The sequence below is a fragment of the Dryobates pubescens genome, chromosome Z, assembly GCF_014839835.1.
Source record: "Dryobates pubescens isolate bDryPub1 chromosome Z, bDryPub1.pri, whole genome shotgun sequence".
NCBI lineage: Eukaryota > Metazoa > Chordata > Aves > Piciformes > Picidae > Dryobates > Dryobates pubescens.
The window spans coordinates 60,372,010-60,389,846 of record NC_071657.1 but is presented as its reverse complement, the minus strand read 5'-3'; the positions used below and the strand labels follow the sequence as shown (position 1 = coordinate 60,389,846).

Sequence of the window (17,837 nt, the reverse complement as noted above, 5' to 3'; positions counted from 1 at the left end):
TCCGCCTGGCCCAGCCCCTGACCCCGCGGAGGACTCTAGCACAGCCCAGGGCTACCCCGCGCCCTCCCGCCACGGCTCCCTCCCGGCTCAAGGTCGGGAGGCGCCTGGTTGCATCTCTGGGCTGCCCTCTGAGCCAAGGGGCGGGCCGGAGCCCTTCTCCGTCAGAGTTGGCTTCGGCGACGGCAGAGAAGGGACGGGACGGGACACTGTGGGGAGAGGCGTGTAGCCAGTGCTCTCCGTCCTTGCTGCTGCGGGGTGGTGTGAGGGATGAGCGCGGTGCTGCGGGGAGCCCTCCAGCGTCTGCTGCTGCCCCGCGGCGGTGGCCGGCCCGGTCCCCTCGCCGCGGCTGCCCTGCGGCCCCTCAGCGGCGGCGCGAGCGCCCAGGGGCGGTGAGTGCGGGTCCGCGGGCCGGGCCGGGCGGGGGGCAGCGAGAGGCACGAGCGGAGGAGCCGTTACCGGTGGTGGTTGTCAGCACGTGGCCTCCGCGGCGCTCCGCGCGCGGTACCCGCGGGTCAAGATGCTTGGCGGGTGCTGCGAGAGGCCGGTGGTAATGAGGGTGGGCTCCCACCGTCGGCTTGGGGTGCTCCCGGGACCTGCGGCCAGGAGGTGCATCTCCCCGTACACCTCGCATTCCTGCGTCAGGCCTGACCCAGCCCCAGCTGAGCCGCAGGCCTGATACAGAGAGATTCCTCATGTTGTCGTCTGGGCTTTAAAAGTGAGAGAAAAATGCCTTATTTTTACTGGCACCATCAAACCTCTGGGTGAGCCGTGTAGCTCACAGGGAAGGCACTTTCTGGATTCTTACCAGGCTACAGTGTCCAAAAAGAAACGGTTTGCAACGATCTGCCAGTCCGATGAGGAAATCTCAATTAACAGCTTAAAAGAAACACAAGGAATGCTTCTGTGCTTGACCTTGGTTACTATGCACCTCAAAATTGAGTGGAGGAGCTGGCGTGTCTTCCATCTGGCTGTTAAACAGATTACTGTTAACCTGAAAAAAATTAATGTGTAATCTCAATAAAGAACGTGTGCGTGTGTGTGGTGCACCAGAGAAGTGGTGTCCACTGCCCCTAATTATTTTAGTTTTGATTCATTACCACATAGTGAACAAGCATGATGCATATTCCTCTCACATTTGTGTTTTAAGATGTCATATGATGAGATCTCCGTTCATAATGCATGCAACTACTTGCTTTGATTTCTGAGTGGAAGATAAGTGGAAGATGTTACACAGTAGTAAGCCTTTTGCCAGACAAGTTGCAAATGTAAAAGGAGGAGGGAGATAAATTTGAGTACTGATTAACTGCCTTGAAGAGATACCACAGTTTCATGATAGTGTGTACTGCTGCTGAACTGAGAGGTCCTGCCTTGTCTCATATGAGAAAAATAAATTTACTCATCTATCTTGCTGCTTTATGGATGGGGCAGTAAAGAAAAGGATCAGATGAGATGATGGAGAATGTTGCTGGCTATGGCAGCAGTTCTGGCTTATGCTGCTTTACAGTGGTTGAGAAAATGCAGTATCATGTAAGACCAGGTGTCAAGCCATTAATAAAAACGTGGGTGTGTAATTTTTACGCCATCAAAGTAGAACATGTCAAAATAGAGCATGATAATATGTATTGTTTCATTGCTTGTTAACACATACACTGATCTAGTCTGCTGACATTGGTTTTAGAAATTTATTAAGGAAACTTACTAAGCAAACTTCTTTTAATACCTGGTGTTATGTATACTGTGGCACTTCTGAGAAATCAGGTTTTGATATTGTTATTTCAGGGGTACAGTTTTATGTTGAGTAAGTGTCTACATTAAAGGTTTGTGGGAGAAGCAACAAAGAATTTAAGTTGTTAGGTGGAAGAGAGCTTACTTTGTTTCTTCCTTTTTAAAAAAAAATTTTTGGTAGTATTACTGTTTATGTATATGACCTTTAAGAGCATTAACTTTAAGGCAAGAGTTAATAGGTTAATTTTTAAATCAAAGGTATCTAGACTCTCAAGCAGGCACCAAGTTGTATTATGTTTGTAACAGTAAGCAAAAGAGATGAATAAAAGTGCAGTTGTCCATTTTTTTTTTAACTCCGTATTTTTTGTTGTTTTGTTTTTACCAGGAAAAAAACTCCATCTTCTTCCTTGGGGAAAGACAGAGCAGACACAGTGATCATTGGAGGTGGTTGCGTTGGTGTGAGTCTAGCATACCACTTGGCTAAGGCTGGCTTGAAGGATGTAGTTCTGCTAGAAAAATCTGAGCTCACTGCAGGATCTACTTGGCATGCAGTAAGAAATATATCATTAATCTCTCAGATTGCCAGCAGTTTGTGTATCTAATGGTGGTGGAATTTTCATTGCCTTTATACTCCTTGGCTTTCTAGAGATTAAATATTTTGATTATCTCATAGACACAAGCTTTAGCACTAAGATCTGTATTGCTATATGAGTTTTGAAAAGTTGGTTGAGCTATCATAGCTTAATGGAGCCATAGATTAGTTTGGGTTGGAAGTGACCTTTAAAGGTTATCTAATCCAACCACCCTACAATGAGCAGGGACATCTTCGCTCAGATCAGGTTCCTGAGAGCCCTGGACAGTGCATATTTCCAGGGATGGGACATCTGTCACCTTTCTGAACAACTTCTTACAGTGTTTCAGCACCCTTATTGTAAAATATGTCTTCCTTTTATGTTGCCTGAATCAATCTTCTTTTAAAACCATTACCCTTTGTCCCTCACTGCTACAGGCCCTACTAAAAATTCTGTCCCCACCTCTCTTATAGTGTCCCTTTAAATTTTGAAAAGCCTCAGTAAAATCTCCCCAGAGCCTTCTTTTATCCAGTCTGAGAAAAAACAGCTCTCAGCCTTTCCTTATAGGAGAGGTGTTCCAGCACTCTGATCATTTTTGTGGCCTCCTCTGGGCCACAACACATTAATATCCTTTCTGTCCTGAGGAGTCAAGAGCTGGACACTGTAATCCAGATGAAATCACTTCAAAGCAGAGCAGAAGAGCAGAATTCCCTCTGCTGACTTGCTGGCCACACATCTTTTGATGCAGCCCAGGATGCCAGCTCATGTGCTGCTTTTCATCCATCAGTATGCTCAAGTCTACAGGGCTGAGAAGGACTCAATCATATCATCCCACAGCCTCTATTGATGCTAGTGGTGGCCCCAAACCAGGTGAAGGACACTTGGCCTTATTGGGTTCACACAGACCCTCTTCTCAAGCTTGTTCAGGTCCCTGTCTGTGGCATCCCAGTCCTCAGGTGTGTCAACTGCACCACTCAGCTTGGTGTCATCTGCAAACTTGCTGAGGGTGCACTCTACCCTACTGTCTGTATCATTGATGGAGATACGAAACAGCACTGGTCCCTTTACAAACCCTGAGAGACACCACTTGCCGCTGATCTCCAGGTGGATATCAAGCCATTGACCAGTACTCTCTGGATGCAGCTATCCAACCAATTCCTTATCCACTGAACAGTTCACCCATTGAATTCATATGTCTTCAGAGAAGGATGTTGTGGGGGACCATATCATGAAGTCCAGAGAGGTGATGTCTGTTGGTTTTCCTTTGTCCACAGATGTAGTCACTCCGTCATGCAAGGCCACTAGGCAGCTCAGGCAGGACATGCCCTTGGTGATGCTATGCTGTCTGTGTTGGATCACCTCCCTGTCGTTCATGTGTCTTTGCATAGCTTCTAGAAGGGTCTGTTCCATAGTCTTACTGGGCACAGAGGAGATTCTAAGAGATTGGTAGTTCCCAGGGCTCTCCTTTCTACCATTTTTAAAACAGGTGAAGTGTTTCCCTTTTCTCAGACTCCAGGGACTTCACCTGACTGCCAGGACTTTTCAGATATTCCAGAAAGTGGCTTTGCAAATACATCATCCAATTTCTTTGGAACTTTGGGATGCATCTCATCGGGCCCCCTAAATTTATGTATGTTAAGGTTCCTCAGGTGGTCTCGAACCTGTTTTTCTCTTACAGTCGGGGGCACTTTGTGCCTCCAGCCCCATCATGTGATCTGTCCACTGGAGAGGTGTGGGAAGAGAGGTTTCCAGTGAGGGATGAAGCAAAAAAGCTGTTGAATACTTCAGCCTTCTCCTCTTCTGTTGTTACCAGCTCGCCAGTCTTGTTCATCAAGGAGTGTACACTGTCTTTCCTTTCTTGGCTAGCATACCTGTAGAAACCTTCCTTGTCCTTGCCAAATTCAGCTGCAGCCTCGCCTTGGCCTTTCTGATCTCTTCCCTACACAACCAGGCAGCATCCCTGTGCTCTTTCCAGGACTCCTGTCCCCAGTTTCACTGTCTTTAGAGTTCATTCTTGCCCTTTATTTTGACCGGCAGATCTCAACTCAGCCATATTGATAGGATAGGATAGGATAGGATAGGATAGGATAGGATAGGATAGGATAGACCAGGTTGGAAGAGACCTTGAGATCATCATGTCCAACCCATCATCCAGCACCATCTAATCAACTAAACCATGACACCAAGCACCCCATCAAGTCTCCTCCTGAACACTTCCAGTGATGGCAACTCCACCACCTCTCCAGGCAGCCCATTCCAATGGGCAACCACTCTCTCTGTGAAGAATTTCTTCCCAACATCCAGCCTAAACCTCCCCTGGTGCAGCTTGAGACTGTGTCCTCTTGTTCTGGTGCTGGTTGCGTGGGACAAGAGACCAGTCCTGCCGGTCTACAACCTCCCTTCAGGTAGTTATAGAGAGCAATAAGGTCTCCCCTGAGCCTCCTCCTCTCCATGCTAAACAACCCCAGCTCTCTCAGCCTCTCCTCACAGGGCTTGTGCACCCTCACCAGCTATGTTGCCCTTCTCTAGACACGTTCCAGCAAGTCAACATCTTTCCTATGGGGGCAAGTGTTGATCCAACCTGGTTTATTCTATGTATTCTATGTATCTGTTAGAGGGTAGGAGAGCTCTGCACAGTGACCTTGTGTGGTGGTTTAAGCCTTAACTGGGAGTTAAGAGCTCAGATGGGGGCAAGGCTGAGAATCTCTCCGCAGCTCCACCCCCCCCCCTCCCCCCAACAGAGAGGGAAAAAAAAAGGTAAAGGAGCAAATCCACCAAACAATAATTTGCAGTCGGCTTGGAAGTAGAGAGGTAGAGAGTTTTCTTTAAACAAAATATATATATATAACAATAACAGGTAAGGTTCACAAGGGCAAGGAACAAGGATGGATGGGAGGGGGACAAAGAAGAATACAAAACCAGTCTCTCTCTGAAGAGGCGTGGAGGCAGCAGGGGAAGGGTCAGACCCAACCACATGGCAGAGGAGCAGGAAGGCAGCCACAGTAGCTCTCATCCAGGAGAGGCAGGAGCCAAAAGGAGAGCTAATTGCTGCAATGTCCTGCTTTTTATACCCTAGCTGCGCAGGGAGCGGGGAGTGGAACCGACTCAGTTTCCCAGGGGGAAAATGCCCTGCAGGGAGGGCTAAGCACCCACAAGCCCTCACCCTGTTTTGTTTTTCAGAATGGGTGTTAACGCACCACACCTTGACAGGCTGGACAGATGGGCAGAGTCCAAGGGCATGAGATTTAACACATCTAAGTGCTGGGTTCTACACACTGGCCACAACAACCCCATGCAGTGCTACAGGCTGGGGTCAGAGTGGCTGGAGAGTGGCCAGGCAGAAAGGGACCTGTGGGTACTGGTTGACAGCAGATTGAACATGAGCCTGCAGTGTGCCCAGGCAGCCAAGAAGGCCAATGTCATCCTGGCCTGTATCAGGAACAGTGTGGCCAGCAGGAGCAGGGAGGTCATTCTCCCCCTGTACACCACGCTGGTTAAGCCACACTTTGAGTACTGTGTTGAGATCTCTCTTGCCTTCCTTGCCTGATTTCTTACATGTGGGGATTGAGAGCTCTTATGCTCTATGGAAAACTTCCTTAACGATTGGTCAGCTCTGTCCTGCCCCCTTGTCCCCTATGGCAGTTTCCCAGGGGGTATCACTGACTAACTCCTTGAAGAACTAGAATTTTGCTTTCCTAAAATCCAGGGTCCTGATCTTACTCTGCCTGATCCATATCCCCCTGAACTGTGAGGCACAGCCTGAATTCTATTTACCCAATGCCTATACAGAACAGTAGGTGCATAAAAAATTAATAATAAAGGTCTCTTTATTGAATAGAAAACCAGAATAATGAATTGGACAACATGGTGTTATACTTCCTCACTCTAGCTTATTGCTTATGACTATGTAATACCTCTTCATCAGTATTCATTTTCTAGTGGAGCAGAGCTCCAGAACAGCAGAGAAAGTGCCTGCACTACCTTTATAGAAAAGGCTTGCCTTGTGGCACTTGTTACAACAGAATTTGATATTAACATAGCAAGACTTCTAGTTATAGGACAGGTTAAAATGGATTACTGTTAGGTAAATTACATGGTATGCTGTCTCTTTTAATTAATTTCAGCATGCTCTGTCTGAAAAGGAAAAAGTTAAGAAATTTGTTTCAGATGATGACAAAGATCAAAACTGTGACTGTGAGTTCTTTGTTATACTAAGTACTGTGCATTCATCAGTGTTTTCCTCACAGTGATACAGTACTAGATACAGATGAAAGTTACACATATAGTTAGAATGTGAAATGGCACACAGTATATTGCTTGTGTCCACAAATATTTAAGTCTGGTTCAGACATTGCCATACTACATCATATTTTCCCTCTTTCACAGTCTGGTGAGTTCAGGATCACATTCATATAGATCATATTCCTGCTAGTATTACTCTAAAGCTTTCTTCTTCTTCTCAGGTCTGAGATAGATTTGGCTGACTTTCATGTGTGTTATTAAGACACCACATAAAGTGTGCACATTTTTGTATTTGCAGTAGTAAGAAGATATAAATTACAACAGAGTAGCTGATGCTCATTTCTGTACCTATCTAACCATTACAAAGTAGTTGTTATTATATGTGTGTAAATTAAGACTTAGGCTTTAAGAGTCCTTAAAGTTGTACTGTTCTGCAGGTCAGATCATGTGCAATCTCACTGAAACCCTCAGGAATGAACAAGGCCTATAGAATTCACTCAGTAAATACATTTGTTGTATTGTTACTTTTTAAAAAGATTTTTTCTGATAAAATATTTAGCATATTCTAGTAGCTGGTTGTGACCGTTTGACGCTGTGCCTTTAAGAAAGGGGCACACTGGCTAAATGTTTATAAAATATTTTGGTATTCTAAACGAATTTCATTGGTAGAATTGTGGGAGGTGAGGTTAGACCCGGCGCAGCTGGGTACTTTTCTCAGTCTTCCTTCCTTCGCTGCCCCTTTCGGCTGGATTCTGCTTCTGGGATTCTGGCCAACTAAGATAAGAACTAACTCCCTGTGCTTAGGCCTCTGTCTGCTGTACTAACTCCCCTTTCTTCTCGTCTTCTACCTCTTTGCGGGAGAAGGGAGGTAGGGGGGTGAAGGGGGCACAGGGGGAAGCCCCCTCTGTGGGGGGTCTGGTTTCTGGTTGAGTTCATTTGCTGTACATTCCTGTATATATTGTAAAATACCTGTATTTGTTGTGTTACATATAATCTGTTTCCTTGTAAAATATAATCTCATTTCTCCGACTGGGTTTAGCCGTGGTCTCTTTCTCAGTGGGGGAGGGAAAGCAGAGCCTTTCCTTTCAAACCACCACACTGGTACTTTTTATTGAAACATGGAGTTGATTTTTGCTGCTGACAATGAAGTACAGTACAAGACTAAAACTCCTCACAACTTGGTCAAACTTGCAAGAAGAGAGAATATAGGGTATGAAAGTGTTAATACTCTCTCCCTCCCTGAATACTGATTTACTAATGGCATAAGTATAAAATCCAAACCAGATTGGAATAGAACCAAACTGATATATAAATAGTTCAACATATAAGAATTTCAACTATAAAAATGCTTTGATATATGTGTGTCAACTCTCACAGCAAAACACCCATTCTTAAAATTATTTTCCCAGACCATGTGCATTTACAATTACAAAATCCCTCCCTTACTAAAAGTAGAGCAAAAGGAATCTCTTTCAAGTACAGGAGTGGTTCACACTGAAACTCAGGAGAGCAAGTAGACATACTGGGAGGCCCACTGGGACGGACAGGCTGCTCATGACTGAGTTTCAAAGGCAATAGAAGCAGGAAAAGGCTATGAAGGAGCAACTTACAAAAAAATGACTGCAGGTGTGAAGAGAATCTTTAGAAAACCAAAGCTCAAGTAGAGTTAAGACTTGTAAGGAGCATTGAAGGCAACAAGAGGACCTTCTGCTGCTGCATTAGTAATAAAAGGCTAAATAAAAGAAGTATAGGACTGGTGCTGAACGAGGCAAGTAGATTAGTCACGAGGTACTACTGTAAGGTTGAGTTACTGAATGCCTTCTTCATCTGGGTTTTCACTAACAAACTTTCTCAGGCCTATGTGCTCTGAGCAGGGTTCAAGGAGAAGAGAAACTACTGGTAGTGGCTGAAGATCGCGGCACAGATTATTGGGAGAACTTGACTCATCTGCATACATTGGACCAAATGGGCTGCATCCAAGAATGCCACTGGTGGCACTGCAAGGCTGCAGTTGTATCACCCTTGAAAGACTGGAGATAGATGGAAGTACCCAGCATTTGAAGAAGGACATATGTATGCCTCCTCATAAAAAACCAAAGGGATAAGCTAAAGCCCAGCTAGGCATACTTTAGTTTTTGGCAAAATCATGGAGCGGGTTTCAGTTCTGGGCTCATAAAGGAGAATAAAGGTGATTTGGAACACTCAGCATAGATTTGCCCATTGCAAATCATGTCTAATGAAACCTGATTGCTTTCTGTGATAAAATGACTGAATTCATAGGTCAGAGGAGAGCAGTTGGTGTGACTTCCCTGGATTTTGGTAAGACTTCAGACACTGTCTCCCATAATATTCCTATATTTAACTGAAGATAGAATGACCTGGATGCCTGGACAACTACAAAGCCTGTTTGGATGGTTGGACTCAGATAGTAGTGGTTAATAGGTCATACTTGACCCAAAGCTTGTAAATAAGTGGAGAGTTATGGGGGTCTGTCCTGGGACTTGCTTTGTTTGATATCTTTAATAATGTGGAGTAAGTGACTAAATGCTCATCAGGTTTGCACTTGACATCAGTCTGTGAGGACCAGTTGACTCACTTAAGACCAGTTGACACACAATGAAAGACCTAGACAGGATGGAAAGGACAGGACCTTCAAGAAATTTAACAAGGAGAAGGACAAAGTTCTGTACTTGGTCATTGTGGTAGTGCAGTCTCTGTCCTTGGAGATTTTCAGGACCAGACTGGAGAAAATCTTGAGCAACCGAGTCTAACCTCATAGCTGACCATGCTCTGAGTATGAGGTTGAATAGAAACGTCCTAAGATTATTTCATTATCATTATTTTATGATTCTATTTTATTAACTTTTTATATAGTCCAGTCAGTTTACAGCTGTCTCCAAATTCCACTCCTGAAATCAGAAACATTCATTATCTGAAGCCAAAGGCATCAGACGTCTTTGAAATTATTTTCTTTATTTAAAAATGTCAGAAGTTTCTGTTTAATTCCTACAACTTAGTACTCTTGGATGTATGTGGTTTGAAAGCTAACTTGCAAGTGATTTATGGTTCATTTTGTTTAAAACTGGTAACAGTGACCACTAAAATCTATTTCCCTATATCTGAAAATTATTTACATTTGGAAAAATAACAGAAGACCAGAAAATTTTTACATGAAAAATACAGTAGGAATAACAGCAGATGACAAAATTTGCAGGTACAGGTGAATCAGTTACTCACAGGTCATTGATTGTATATGGCTAAAGAAATGTAAACATTTCAAAGCCTAGTTTATTTCTTTATTTTACATACATAGGGGGAAAAAAGACACAAAGCAAACCAAACCCAACAAACCGAAAAAAGCCCCACCCAATCTTTAGGTCATATTTGTTAAGGAACAAGTTTTGATTACAAATGCTGCAGTGAAAGAGACATGGGCTTTAGTCTAAGGTAATTACAATTAATATGTTCACAACAGTGTAAAACCACATGTGACAAATGAGATTAAAAAAAAGCATTTAGTCAAATATCTCTGTAATGATCCAATAGGATAATAAGGAAAGGACAAGCAGTGTTTTTCTTGACTGCTTATTTATCCCATGGACTTTCTGAATCAGTGTGTCCACTTTGTGTTTAATATGGCTCTTGGTAGATTCCTCTGCCTACTGCAGGGTTGTGTGATCACTTCTTAAATTCAGATTGTTTAGAAAATGAACAATACCAAACATACTTCAGGAATCAGAGCAAAATTTATTAGTAAAACAGATACAACAGAATATAAAATATAATATTGGTAAATGATTGATTTTGCATTTTTTTCCATTGGTTTATTTTGCTATTCCAGTCATGTACTACACTATGGTATATTATATAGACTTTATGACATCAGAAAGATAAATTCTCATAAACAAAGGTAGGAAAAGATTCTAGCACTATGGCTAGCAAAAAGACATATAATCAGGAATGCCAGACATTTATCATACTCTTGCTTGGAAGATACTGAGTACCTGTCATCTCAGGCAGTGAGCATGATTTACAACTTTCATGGAACTGGTATCTGACTCTGAGCTATTTACTAAGTTAATTGTTTCTGAAGGAAAACATCTGGGGTTAATTGTGAGGCTGTACAAGGAAAGACGGGTCAAAAGAGACCATTGTTTAACAAAGCGAGGATATGGTGTCTAATTAATGCAATATATGTTGATATTTCACAAATCATGAAAATGTAACATTTAGAAGGTTCTTAACATAATTAAATCACTTTGAATTAAAATATATGTTTAATACCCACTGCATCATGATTTTGTTGTTCTCATACGTGATTATTCCACCAACTTTAAAAGATAAAGTCTTAAAATATTCAGCTCAGAGCATAGCTTGCAAATAAAATCAGGAGTAGTTAATAGATGTGCATACTAAACAACTTAGAAGGAAGCAGTCAAAACTTTGTGTATTTCTTTTCAACTTTTTATTTCCTTCTTTTTTTTTTTTTTTTCTCAGAATGGCAGTGAATTAAAAGGTGGACTCTGGTGCCTAGCTCCCTTATGGGAAGTAACCTTAATTCTGCCTTTTTAAAGTGCTAACCAACAGTTTTAAGTGTTATTAGATTGATGCTCTACTAACTGATTGATGTAGAGGAATAGTTTCCTTCAGTATACCAGAGGCTGCAGTATGTTCTTGATTTTACCGTTGCATGAACCCAAAAAAGCTTGACAGCTTTCTGAAGTCAGACTTGGTAAATGGTATGCAAAATACATATAGTAATTTCTTAAGCTTTTTCTGAAATGCAGAATTGCTTTTTAACTTCCCCAGGAGACAGCTGTTGAGAATAGAAGAATATTGACTTCCACTGGCCTACTCTTCACACCCCAGGAAAAGTAATAACTCTTATTAAGAGCTGGTCTTTGTAAAGTTTTAGTTTCTCTCCCATCTACATTTTCCAAAAGGAAAAAGGACATTTGGAGTTTCTCAGTTGATTTAGGTGATCAGAATTGGGGTTGTCTGTCTCTTACAAAAGATTTGAAAATGACAACTGAATTACTTAACAAGAACTGTAGAGGAGAATGACTGCAATAATAGCTTGACAAATTTGACAAGAAAAGACAGGTGGTAAAGCACATGTTCAGAGAATGTCATAAGTAGGGAAAGAATTTTATTTTTGCTTTTGGAGCAGTTGACTCTATCCATGTGTCGTTTCTCTTTACATTATCTTGACAGTTCCTTTTTGAATGACGCTTAGAATAATGTCAAAAAATACTGCATTTCTAATCATATCTCAATATTGTTGTTCGTATTTCTTATTTGAGGCTGGCTTAACTACTTATTTTCATCCTGGAATAAACCTGAAGCAAATCCATTCTTACAGCATCAAACTCTATGAAAAGCTGGAAGAAGAGACTGGACAGGTAATCTCCTTAACCTTTAAAATGTTAATTCATTTACACCCTAACCTTAATAAGAATCTGTCAAAAAAAAAATGGAGTTGACAAGTTGTATATGTCTGTGCATTCATGACTATCAAAATGCTCCCTTTTTATAGAAATATATTCTTCTGACTCAATATTCATGATAATCTCTTGGTTAGTTGCTAAATATTGTAGATGGTTTCCCAGATCTCTCTAATGTGTAAGGAAGTTGTTTTCCTAAAGCATCTCAGAAGCTCAGCAGACAGAGAGTCTTTAGCTTGGTATAGGAGTTAAAATAGCATCAAGGATCTGTAATGCACAGATTGAATTATAATACATTCCTGCTTTAAACATGTCCACTATATGATGTAATGCTATAGCTACTTGAGAAAACTGCTGCAGTTCTTCCCATCCCTTTCAGGAATGTGTTTTTTTAGTGGTCTAAGGAATGATTATGCAGAGAAACACAAGAGTAATCTTTATATGGCATCACTGAGCCATATAGATGTCATGTTAAATTCAGACTTGCTCAGACTGCAGCAAAAATTGCATGATCCTCGCTGTATTAGTCTACAATTAATAACTGTAATAAAATGCTTTCTTCTTTCTTCTGCACACTAGATAAAACACTACAGGAGATTATAATTTTGAGTTCCACTAAAAAAGTTATTCAGACATATTAGTATTTTGTGAGGTAAAATAGAAAAGATGAAGTAAATAGTGTATATCTGAAAGTGAGCATTCAGTGCCCAGCTGTATAAGGATTTCTCCTTTTATATTAAAACAACATAAAGAGGTATTTGGTTATTCATTGCGTCAATGAAGATGACTAGTCAGATAAACTTATTCTGCAGCATCTCAATAGAAAACTATGCAAGTGATAGACTTCATTATAAATTATTACATGTTTTTAGATGTATCTGTTTTTGAAAGCACATGAGTGCTTAAATTAAAATATCGCTCAACTATTCATATAAATAATACTATCATGATATTCAAGCTTTTTACAACTCTTTTCAGGGTAGGATTAACCTAAAAAGTTAATTTGATAAGATCTAAGTCCTGTTCCTTCAAGGACCGGACAGGAACATGTGTTTATGGAGATAAGTCTCTGTAATTCACTTTTGTCTTTGTTTTAGGCTGTGGGGTTTCATCAGCCTGGAAGCATCAGAATTGCTTCAACCCCTACTAGGGTGGATGAATTCAAATACCAAATGACTCGTGTTGGTTGGCACCCCACAGAGCAGTACCTAATTACACCTGAGAAAGTACAAGAGCTATTTCCCTTACTGAACATGGATAAGGTATGGATATTTTATGAAAAATAACTTCCATTGCAATTAAACATTGGTCTTTTGGATACATAGACATAAGGTATGTTTCCTTTATATAAAATGTACAAGAAATCGTTTTCAGTGAAAAAACTTAAATCAGATTCACATACACTTTAGAGCATACTGTATGTCAGTGTGCATAGTATTGATTATATTATAACATTAAAGCATTGCAACTTTTGATTTCATGGGAGAACTGAGCAATTTTACTTTGTTAGACAATTGTGAAGTTGGATAGCTGTAGCCATGATTCTGTTACACATTCTGAAACTTAAGTTTTCTATTTGACTCCTTAAGGTTTACTTGCACTCAAGAAATAAGGGATTTAAAAAAAAAAGTTTATTTTGATAAATTTCATTTTATTTCATTTTGTGTAATTTTACCTCTACTTAGGTTTTAGCTGGCCTGTATAATCCTGGAGATGGTCATATTGATCCCTATTCTCTCACTATGGCCTTGGCTGCAGGAGCCAGAAAATATGGTGCCCAATTAAATTACCCTGTTGAAGTGACTAATCTGAACTGCCGATCAGATGGAACATGGGAAGTTGAAACTCCACTGGGAGTAATTCTAGCAAAGAGAATTGTGAATACTGCAGGTAGGATTTAATATAAACATTTACATACTCTTCAGATTTAAAAACTAGCCAACGTGGCACGACTGTACTGAACTGTATATTGCCATAAGTAATAAATGTTTTTGAGCATTTGCTTGGTTTGAAGTAAATTGTACTTTGCACACTTTAGTTTACAGTATTGTGAATATTTACCTCTTATGTTAATTGGCCTTGACTAGGCATTACAAATAATTCTTCATGGTTTGTCTCCAGCAGTTACTAGTCAGATTCTCTTGTTAAATTTTAATAGCAGAAGAGACCTTAACTGGTCTATGGTGAATTGTGTAGAAGAGAGGCTGTTGTCTACGAATACTGTCCTCTAGAATCTTGCAAAAGCTACAGAGGAAGGAAGATGGAATGTACAAACGATGTATAAAGATCTCGCTGTTTTTTGAAGAGACTGAGGGTTTGCAGCAAGAAGTATAAAAGTGCCTATTCCAATATTACCTTTCTCTAAGATTTAACTCTATCCGTATTTCCTTAAAACATAAGGGTTTTGTTGCTCTTTGAGTAGTATTTTAAACTTGCACTTGTCTTAAAAATGCATTTTTTTCATGTAACAAAAATCTCCTAACTCAAAAGAGCTGTTATTTATATATGCTATTTTTATTCTTCATTGTGTTAAAGAAGCTAAACTGATTATTTCTGCTTCAAAGAGCTTTGGAGCAAGAGTCTTTTTAATTCATGTTTGTTTTCTAAACAAGTTGATAGGTCTAAAAATTTGTATTCAATCTAAAATTCCACTTATTTTTGTGGTGCTTTATATATGTTGTAGAAAAATACTGTTGAAACCGTTGGTGTGTCCTACATTAAATTTTTGCAATCTCAAATTGAATCACACCTGCATTTTCAGGGCATATGTTTCTCATACATCCCATTCCAGTAAGTAATCAGGGTTCAGTAGGAAACTGTGATGGCTCAAGAGGACTTTTTTTTCTTGCTCAGGTTGGACAAGTGACCTGAGAGTAAGGAAGTGTTCTTATAATTCCTTTCTACATCTCTGCAGTGAAAAAGAAGAAGAAGAAAAAAAATCTATTTCTAGTGCAGAGCAGATAAAATTGAGAAGTGGAGTGGGAAAGGAACTCTTCTTGTCAATGGGTAGAGTAACCATGTCTGACAACTGGAATTAGGAGTGAGTTGGACTTGAAGATCAATACACTGGGAGAGTGACATGCTTGAGCAAGGTTCCTGGGGGTGGCTGGGAGCACCGTCAGCAAGTGGAACACCTACATGCTGGAGGGCTTGCTGAATAAGGAAGCTCAAACTAGGAGATACTTGTTTGGAGGGCAACAGTGGGGATGAATCATGAAGAGGGACAGGGGAAAGGGGAGAAGGAGCTTTGTAGACAACAATATTAGGAGAGATTCTTGGTTGTGTGTCAGGCTGAGACTGGAAAACTGAAACTGCCTGGGAATGAAAGACTGGCAGAGTAGCAAGGAGAGGTAGATGGAGTAGTTTGAAAAGAAGAGAGTGCCAGTGGAACAAAATTTGGCAAGTGAGGGACACTGACTTGCTCACAGAGATGAAATAGGTGAAGAAGGATATAAACCTTGGAGTAAGAAGACTGGAGATTAAAACACTGGAAAAGAAGAGCAGGTGTGGGAAGAAGGATGAAGAAGATAAAAGATTGGGATGGAGAGAAATTTGGAACAAATGCGATAAGGGGGCTGAACTCTGAGAGGATGAGCTTTACTAGGTGATATCAGTTCATGGCTTTCAGGCATGAATTATGAGACAGCATTCAGTCGCAAAATCACAAGCTGTCATGCCAATAGGATATTTATGTCATTTTCTACCCAGTGTGCATATATTTGTCTAGGACTGATCCAAAATTATGGAATGGAAAGGCAGTTCTTTTGGCAATCAGAGTTCTCATTTAGACCACAAACTTCTAGGCACTTATTATTCCTAACTATTAGCTCTGCATCATATGCATGAAGTATCACAAGTGTGGCAATTTCCTTATATTTTGGTGGCATACTTACCTTACTTTGGCTTATGTACCAAGTTGGCATTACAGAAGGTTTTCTAGTAAATGCTTCTCAAAGTTTATTTGCAAAAATTACAGTGCACTCACATAAAATTTTTGTGGTTTTATTATTTAGTAAGTTATTAAACCAACAATATGTTTTGTTAATTCTCCTGTGTAGTTAGTTAACTGTTCGGTCAGAATGCACATTTGACGCACGTATGGCTTAACGTCCTGGCTAAGCATATGAAATCAATACTGTATAACATATGTCTCCTATAAATGTTCTCTCAGCTAACACACATTCTTTGCAGCCTTGCTTCATTCCACTACAGATCATGACTGGGGTAATTCAGAGCTTGTATTTTGGGCTCATGCTGCAATATGAGGAGAAAAAAATGTATCAGAAGACTCTCTACATAATCTCTCTCCCCTCATCCTCCAACTGACATCTGCTGAGGAACTCGAACAAACTGGTTTCAACCAATCTTTAGCTGTTCCTTATGTGATATTTCCATTTTGGATGGAAGCAGATGCTTAATAAATAATCCCTGACATGAACTAACTGGTTCTGTGCCTGCTGAAGTAATTTGCAGCTTATTTATAATGGAATGTTTGATTAAAGTCTGCAAAAATAGTGAATTTAGTTTATATCTACTGTATGTATTTGTATCTAAGCATGCATTTGCAGACATGGATGTATACACTTATAGATGCATAGTGATGGAAGATTTTATTTTTAAAAAACAAGATAGTCAGATAACATAGTTCAGCAGATATTCTAAGTAATACCACAATAAACATTTCAGCATCGGATGTTTGCAATCTTTACAGTTTAATCTTCACAAATGTCCTAGAGATATAATTTAAGCCTTTATCTCTGCCATGTGTGATAGGACTTGACATCTGCTTCCAATCAGAATTTTGTTTCAGAGGACATATCCATCCTTTTGCCATTTTTGTGTTTGTAATAGATTTTGCACATGGTTCAAACAAAGAAACTGTAATATTTTTCATTTAGTAAACGTCAGCTGTTGTTATTCTCAGGGATTAAATAAGCATTTACTATGTGTGATTTTTCTAGAGGTACAATATTTAGGATTTGATTTTGAGCAAATCTAACCTATTTGCCTTTAATTCAAAAGCAATTTAAAATCAGCTGTGTTTGTAAGGTACTTCTGCATATTTAATGCCTAAGAAATTTGTTAACTTGGAAGAAACAAAGTTAAGTTTCAAAGACCTAAAATGATGTCTATCATGTTAATTTTGTTTGAGAAGATTGAATATGCTTGCTTTCTGTGTTTTCCCACTGTTTCTGTTTTAATGAGTCCTATTTATTTTCCAAATATCTCTTTAAGTCAAAACAATTTTTGAAGGAAAGCAGAGATGGAATTTGCTGCTGCTTCACCTTTCCTTTGTGGATCATTAGCTGACCTTATCTTAAAACAGTTTTCTTTGTAGATGAAATGTCCAAATCAGAATAAGTTCCCTAGAGACTGTTAGCCTCCATGTAAACCCGCATTTTTATTTGTCACGTTTAATGGAGGAAAACTTTTCAGATGTGTTAGAAATTCAGCTTTGTCAGGATTTCTTGATTGTGTTTTGTATAAGGAAGCATATATCAGGTTTCAGTGAAGGATGTTTTGGTTCACTCACTGTAGGACTACAGCATGATCTTCCTGAGCCAATTGAACTTTTAAGACTTAACAGGTGTTCTGTCAATAAATCTCCTTCAAAGTGGTGAGGATGCCATTAAGAAGCCAAAACTTTACAGATGATAAATGCAGAACAACAGATACTAGGTTTTAGTATTTTCAGGGCAGAGGCTTTTAATTGAAGAGATCTCTGTCATGATCCTGGATTTCTTGCTCCCTTCCTTTAGGTGGTTATTGGCAATTGTCATGAGTCACCACGGAAAACTTTTCTCCTCAGAAACTTGTGTCTGTTAGACCCTGAGACTGGTTTGTAATATTTAAA

The 17,837-nt window shown here is 40.2% G+C and overlaps 1 protein-coding gene across 1 annotated transcript in view; it reads left to right on the top strand.

Annotated features, from left to right (window-relative positions):
* The first annotated feature begins 223 nt into the window (after positions 1–223).
* The window catches only part of DMGDH (dimethylglycine dehydrogenase), a 44,514-nt gene continuing 26,900 nt past the window's right edge, over positions 224–17,837 (top strand). The window contains exons 1-5 of the mRNA XM_054178236.1: positions 224–389; positions 2,111–2,276; positions 11,843–11,941; positions 13,081–13,245; positions 13,669–13,873. Coding sequence (XP_054034211.1) covers positions 268–389; positions 2,111–2,276; positions 11,843–11,941; positions 13,081–13,245; positions 13,669–13,873 — 757 coding nt within the window. The 5' untranslated portion in view covers positions 224–267. The remainder of the gene's footprint in view (positions 390–2,110; positions 2,277–11,842; positions 11,942–13,080; positions 13,246–13,668; positions 13,874–17,837) is intronic.